Here is a 7,683-nt window from a genome sequence, read left to right on the forward strand (position 1 = left end):
GTGTGAGACATTTCTTTGACAGCTACACTACCCAGCCCTGTGGACACTAAAAACAAAGACCAGTCTCTGTTGAACGATGTAGCGTGGGTCTATTTAAAGTGAGGCCAAGCTCACATGGGTGGGGGGGGGGGTTCAAATCAAAGCATGTGTTAAACGTCAGCGTCGAACGTGGAGGCTGCGACAACGTAAACAAATTACTCTAGATGCTGACTTGCATCCAGACTCTGGAAAGTGTGATTAGCGGCCTTTAGACGTGTCGAGTGTTTGAAACCCGTATGACATATGATGACACACTGCTGTGCTCGGCTGATTGACGGGAAACACTGGAGGTCGTTTGGAAGCAGTTTAATCTCAGACAGATGTGGCATATGATGTAAACATCACTGGAATGTTGCAAATGAACTGTTGAGAAACAAAGAATATTGTCCATCAGTCGTGTGGTGAATGCAGGTGTGATAATAGGAAGTTGCTACAAAGCTGTGGTCAACTGTTTTGATAAGGCTCTTTTGTGCACACAAAAACACTCAAATTACCATACCACTCATATTTTATGAATGTTTAGCCCATTTACTGTAAACCAAGTGTGCCTTACATTAGTCAAGCAGCCGATACTTTCACTAGAGTATGAAAATCTATTTGTATCGGTTCACATCTGTGCCAGAGTTATGATCCAACTGCATGGCACGCGGTCAAAAAATCTACGTGTTTTCATTTTGTCCGAGAGGAACGGGACGTTTACGTGCTGCCGAATGCACTGTAAAAACAAACCACTCATGTGAAAAATTACCAGAGCAGATTTCCAAAGCCTTTAAAGCCCCAAGCCGCTAAACTCACATGCATGCCTGTCATACTTGTTCCCACTATGAATGAAATTCTGTTCGGCAACTTGCACTCAATTTGTAAGGCTATAAAAACATCCCAAACATCATGAGGAATAGGATGATATATAACCAACATGCAGTAAAATTGGCATTTAAATCAGACATTTACCACAGCAGTAACACGGCGAACTGATGCTGATGTACTACTGTTAATGAATCATATTATTCTGTGTATTTTAATCTGCTTAAATGTGCGTTTTCATATGCAACCGTTCACCAAACACCTCTGACTCCTTCAGCTAAACGCGGTAAGCCTCTTCTTCATGTAAAGAAAAGCAAAGTACGTCGCTCCGCCTAGAATTCCTATCAGCAGCGTCGTACCAACGATTACCGGTGCGTTCTTTTTGGCCACACGAAACGCCACAGGCAGGACAGCTGATATCAGGATGTTGTTGACATGGCCTAGAACTCTCCTGAAGGCCGGGCGCTCCACCACACGCTCGTAGTACGTTTCCAGGTTGACACGGTTACCGTTGCCCCAGTAGCGGCGGGAAAGGCCGAGGAACTTGAGGCGGTGTAAGGTTACTGCCAGAGAGACGTCGGCCATGCTAAAGAACTCACCGCACAGCCAGGACTGACTGCCTTCTTCTATGTGACACAGAATCAGATGGAAAACTTTGTTGTTGTCATTATTATTCTTATACGCAGCAATAAATAGTTACACACTAACATGAATGTCTTCCACATTGTGACACTGTAGTTACTAACCTGGTGTTTCCTCCACCCTCCTCTGGAGCTCTGTCTCCACCTGGTCCATCACACTCTCCAATTCGTCCAGAAGCTTCTTCAGGTACTTCATGTTGTCGTGGTCCAACAATTTAGACTGCAAAAAATATTGCCATACATGAATGCATTCATTCTCAGTAACTGCTGAACGTTGTCATTTCCATGGAAAACTGACTGAAACTGCTTAAAAATGGAGATCCTCCATCTGCAACATCTACAAAATGAACAGTTTGATGTTTTCCTATTTTTTTCCTATTTGCTTCATTTTTAGCTCATTTTTAACATGGGTGGATTTTATGTGCTGTTCTTATAGGCGTGATACATTTCTACTGCATAATAAACTGAAGTGCTACTATCTTGAGTAAATTACCTTTAAGCGCCTTTGTTTTGCTACATAAGCATCTTTGAGCTCGGGATTCTGCTCTGCCAGTTTCTTCAGCTCAGTCTGTGTGTTTCCGATCTGTGCTGTTACACAAAAACACAGGGTCTTAACAGAGGAAATAAGTAAAACATTTATACAGATGCATATCTTTTTTCACAACAGCTTCCACTTATATAGACAGTTTCACATTAAAGGGAAACTGAAATGACGAGGTTAGATGGAGGGTTGATCAGAGCCGCTGTGACAAGAGACCAACCTGACCGAATGTGTCTATCATTCTCATCATTATCATGTTTTTTGTTTTGTTTTTTTTATGATGGGAGGAAACCGGAGAGCCCGGAGGAAACCCACGCAGACACAAGAACATGCAAACTCCACACGGAGGGGTCGCAGACCGGGAATCAAATCCAGAACCTTCTTGCTGTGAGGTATCAGAGATGGGAGTAAGTCACACATATGCTTAAAGTCTCAAGTAAGTCCGATGTCATATCCAGTTGAGTCCCGGCTTTAAATTAAGCAAGTTACAAGTCTTATGAATATAGACGATGAAGATAATTTGCCAGATATTCCATATTTAAATGCTAAAAAACAGATTGATTTTCAACTGCTAGAGTTTTATCAGTTACAGAAACACAGTATTACTCACACAATGTAAGGACAGTTTCATGGTCTCATACAACTGAATTGTTTACAAATATGTGTGTATGTGTATATATATATATGTATATATACACATATGTGTATATATATATATATATATGTGTGTGTATATGTATATATACATATATGTATAAAGGATATAAGCAGACACCCAATGTTTTTCCATATTTCAAAAACAAATTATAATGATAAAATGTAAATAAAATGTAAGTCAAGTCTTTAACCAACGTTAGTCAAGCAAGTCTCAAGTCCTAAAAGTTTCTGACACAAAAACCATAAGATTTCAGTCCTCAGTGTTAAATTTAAGAAAACCATTCATGTCATGTGGTAATGGCCCCATCACATTTTCAATATAGTATGCACGATCCTCGAGCCCACTTAATGTCTCTATTTAACACATAAATTAACATTTTATAAATTATTAAAAATAGCAAATGTTACTATTACTGGCCCAAAATGAACAGCACATTCTTATTAAAAAACTATTATACAATGAATTTCATCCAAAATGACTCCAAGAAAAACCTACTGATGACACTACAATGGTATAAAGTTAGATCCCATACAGTACTGTATGCTGTACTGAATGTGTACACAAAAGAGTAATATCTATATAAAATATTACTCCATCTGTTGGTGTCTTACTTCGTATGCATGTGGCAGCATATGCCGGTATGTGGGAGTCCACTGTGATTTCAGGGTGGAGGATGCAGCCGTGGGTGTAGGCGTCCATCTGTAGAGAGTCCAGCAGCTCTCGGTAGTGCTGAACTCTGTGATAGTATGTGCTGCCCTCTTCAGGCACCAGCCTGGGAGTGCCATCTGGAAGTAAACAAGTTATAAAGAGGAAGGAGGAGAAAAAGTGTGAGCGAAAGCAACAAAAAAACTACACAAAGGCTTTGGTTATGGAATAGAAAACATGGATTCTTTATTTGTTTTAAAATGAGTGTATTTCATGCTTACCATACTCTCCCCCTTATGAGGTGACTGGTTGACACCATTAGAACAAAGCTATTATGGATCAGTGCAAACCAAGAAAAAAATAAATACTTGAATAAATGAAAAAGCAACAAGATATACATGTGTCAAATTAGTTTAAAAACAAAGAGAAAAAAAAGGTAATGAAGCCTCTCATGTATATTAACGAGACTTTGTTTTCGTCTCACCATCATTGAAGTTGCGCTCCAGGTAGTCCATGATCTGCGTTGGGTCACAGATGATGTCGTCACCGTGGACCAAGACGGGAACTTCACCCGTCGGATTCAGACGCATGAACCACGGCTCGTTGTGTTCACTGAGCGGAAGACTCACGTCATACTCCTGACAGCGCAGACCTTTCTCTGCTATGGCCAAACGCACCTGAAAAACACCATGTCATATTACAACTCACTAGAGTTATCTAATATCCCACTTTGTCATCTTATATCATAGAAAACCAACTATTTGCATAGTCCTGATGGTTGACACTAGGGGTGGAAATCACAGGGTACCTCACTATACATGGTCCATGACTCCAATACTACAACGATTCTGTGATAATCACAATATTGCAAGACAATCATACAGCAATACGTCGCGATATCTGTCTAAGTGAAGAAAACAAAACGTCTGTGAAAAGTTAAAAGTGCAGGGTACTGTTCTTCACACATACACTGTACATGATTGCGTTAAAGCATGTTTGACATCTTAGCTAAACTTGTGAAATTGAAAACAGATCCAGATTTAATATATGTGACAATACGTTTGGAATTGTCAAAAGAAACACTTTTTCTTTTGTTTTTTCTTGCTGGGGCAGCAGACTGAGGGTCATGGCCAGTGACATTGTGGGGACAGAGAGAGTGACAGCACATTATGTACAGAATTGTACATTCTGTACAATGTTAAGTACATTTAACTTACTTTTCATTTGTTTTATATACTATTATTTTTTTCTGGTCGTATTTGGTACTGTCTTTCTTGTAGCTGTATATCTTTTAAGTGAGGGCAACAATTCACGACTGTTGCACCTGCTTTTAACTAATTTCTATTCAGCATGTGACTGTTGTGAATCGTTTAATATTTTTTCTCCTCTTGCCTGGGTGATGAGAATTTTGGTTCTCAACTAACTTACCTGGTTAAATAAAGGTAAAATAAATATATTTTAATCTGGCATGGAGCACACAATTTCCTCTGGGATTAATAAAGTATTTTGATTCTGATTAGTCTTCTAACACTTGAAGAAAGTGTTCCAGTTTCCTGTCCAGTTGAGACACGAAGGACAAGTCGTATGTCTGGTTTGCTTCTTTGAGAAGACACAGGAAACCGCAGCATCCATAGGATACAACTGCAGTGTTGATAAAGGGAGATCTTACTAGAAATGTTTTAACGTGAAGCCTCAAACCAAAACAATGACGGTAAACAAACTAAAACTCTTTCTTTGATGGATAACGATGTGTTATTGATCAGCAATGACGATTTTTGATGAGTTCAATAATACATAATATACATCCATTTGATCAGATGGGGTGCTGTCCGCCGTGTCGTAGTGCTGAACCGTGATGACACTCACCTTCTGAGAGTTGAAGGACTGCGTCCAGTGATACAGCGTCAGTTTGGACTCGCTTTGTGTCGCCACTGCGCCACTGGGCTGTTCTTCATCACGAGCCGAGGGTAAGAGAACAGCTTTCTCCTCCTCCAGCTGTTCAGAGCTGCTTTCCGACGCCATTTTATTTGTTAGTATTATTAGTAGGGGACAAGCGAGGGCAGCGCAGCACGTCACGGTTGACAGGTGGCACCCTCTACTGGCACGGAGGGTAACATGTTGGGGTTTTTTTGTGACTGAAATTGTGTTTTACAGACATATTATGGTATAATTCTGTGAAATGTTATATTTAGACAAAGGCTGCAAATAATTCTAATATACTTTTCACTCCTCCCCTATACTATATATTAATATTTGACGTTTTTGTGCTAAATTATTAACTTAACTGTTTTATTTTATTTAACTATTGTTACACGGAACATCTAATATGATTTTTCAGTTTTAAAATTTAAGACATAAACACAACAATGGATTGTTTGCAATGACTGTATTTGTACACCAGAGGTCGCTCTCGGATTTTGTTAGTTATTTACATTATCGACTGCTGTTAGAATGGACAACATCCATCTGGGCAACACTATAAACAACGCATGTCTTCATACATGTTAAATATGTTGTTTTATTCTCTTAAGACTGCAAATTGGCATATGCCTAAGCGTCCTCTCTCTCTCTATATATATATACAGTATATAACATATTTAAATTTACCATACATTACAGATGGAATAATGCTTACATGGATTGATCCTGTCAAATAAATCAATAAAGAAAATAGCTGTAATAAAAATAGATAGCCTACTTGTTTTAATAAATCATTGTAGCCGGATGATAAAGCATCAATCACAGGTGATGTTTGGATGCAACAGATGTTTCAGTGATGCATCTTTATGGATTCACCAGAGTGATAAACTAGACCTTGGCATATGCAGTATATGGGTTTTTTTTCTTCCTGTGGCTGATGCCAAAGTCAATATTTAGACATTTGGCTGAATTTTTCCACCCAGTTCAAATGATGAAATAAAACAGTAATCCACATTTTTCTGTAATAAAATATGATGCATACATTTTGTGTAATATAAATATTTATTTATTGAACAACACTTCAACATGCATCTTGTGTGCATGTCACTATTTCTAGTGTTTTAATTTGGACTTTTATTTTCCTGATTTTTGGGTTTGGGTTTTTTCTCTCGTATTTATTAGGGTTTTTTTTATTTAAAAAATAAAAACTCATACATTACAGTGAGAGTACAGAAAATACTACAGTGCTGAAGTGTAGAGTAATTGGTGTGACCTGCCCTTACACTTGAACAACAGTAGGATCCTGGCTCTCTTAAACCTGGAGTGGAACCTGAATTACTGTCATTAGTAACACATTTGTTCATCCTGATTTTCTTTTGAAATGGCTGTTGCCAGATTTTTTTTCAGGACACATTTGACTCATATCATCATGACCTTCCCATCTTTTCATTCAAAATACCAAAGCTTGTGACACAAGGTAAATTATTTCCATACTTTCACAGGCTTTAACTGGAGATTTCACAATAAATGAAACCAGGCTTCAATGCCTTGTTTTGTTTTATTGTGAAATTGCTACAGCTGTGGCTATTTCAATGATTTTGTTTATATAGTTTATACAATTACATACAGTAATTATACAAGACAATACTGCTAAATCACTGTAATATTGTATAAGTCAGGGATACCACTTTTTTGTGTCAGATACCATACCGATATCACTCACTCGATAGCTGTTAGCAACACTTTTGCGCTGAGTCATTTCAAAGACATAATTCTCCAACTGTGTAACAAATATTGTTCTCCAAAATGGAAAAAAATAAACTGTCTAAACATGACTCAGCTAAAATACTTTGAAGTATCTGTGAAGTATCAGACCAATACCGATTCCCATGTCTAGTATCAACAAATACAGATTATAATGTATATATCTTTGTTATTGTTGTTATTATTATTATTATTATTATTATTATTATCATAATAAACTATTTTACCTTCTATAGCTTGAAACTGACATTTGCATTTTTCTTTTTAATTCATAGTGAAAGGGGGAAAGAATTCCACAGTACAGGATACTTTTTGAATGTGAATCTGTGACTCTTGAACAGCTCTCAGTTGAATTGACAGTCTTTTAAAATGCCACTGGAAGTTCAGTATCTAGAAGTAAAAACTGCAACTTGCTGTGAAAGTGATGCAATTAGTTGGCAATAACTTTACCTGAATGTACAGTGACAGTCAACAATGCACACATAAATTCATAGTTTTTGCATCAGCAGAAAACCTAGAAACCTTTTATTCAGCACTGTATATAATTATTAATATTACTATTATTATGGGATATTATAAAGTGTAATTTACTAGACTTTTTAAACGTATTATTTTGGAGAAGAGAGAGGGAGAGAAAAGGGGTGAGTGGGTGAGAGTGTGGGGGGAGAGTA

At 37.7% G+C, this 7,683-nt stretch overlaps 1 protein-coding gene across 1 annotated transcript; it reads right to left on the minus strand.

The window, feature by feature from the left end:
- Positions 1 to 330: 330 nt before the first annotated feature.
- On the minus strand, positions 331 to 5,365 carry gdap1 (ganglioside induced differentiation associated protein 1). Its single transcript, XM_044029588.1, has 6 exons — positions 5,195 to 5,365; positions 3,813 to 4,005; positions 3,295 to 3,468; positions 1,978 to 2,072; positions 1,590 to 1,704; positions 331 to 1,469 (listed from the first exon to the last, which is right to left on the minus strand). The coding sequence occupies exons 1-6, from the start codon at positions 5,348 to 5,350 to the stop codon at positions 1,117 to 1,119; spliced, it is 1,086 nt and encodes a 361-aa protein (XP_043885523.1). The 5' UTR covers positions 5,351 to 5,365; the 3' UTR covers positions 331 to 1,116.
- Between the last annotated feature and the right edge of the window lie 2,318 nt (positions 5,366 to 7,683).

The sequence above is a fragment of the Solea senegalensis genome, linkage group LG1 (assembly GCF_019176455.1).
Source record: "Solea senegalensis isolate Sse05_10M linkage group LG1, IFAPA_SoseM_1, whole genome shotgun sequence".
NCBI lineage: Eukaryota > Metazoa > Chordata > Actinopteri > Pleuronectiformes > Soleidae > Solea > Solea senegalensis.

Bases quoted from the DNA above. Each gene is read 5' to 3' on its own strand.
- gdap1 (XM_044029588.1), bottom strand. From the start codon at position 5,350: ATGGCGTCGGAAAGCAGCTCTGAACAGCTGGAGGAGGAGAAAGCTGTT. The intron at 1,705-1,977 runs GTAATTTACTCA...TATTTTTTGCAG, and splicing joins CAAAACAAAGGCGCTTAAAG to TCTAAATTGTTGGACCACGA. The intron at 1,470-1,589 runs GTTAGTAACTAC...TGTGTCACATAG, and splicing joins GAGGGTGGAGGAAACACCAG to AAGAAGGCAGTCAGTCCTGG.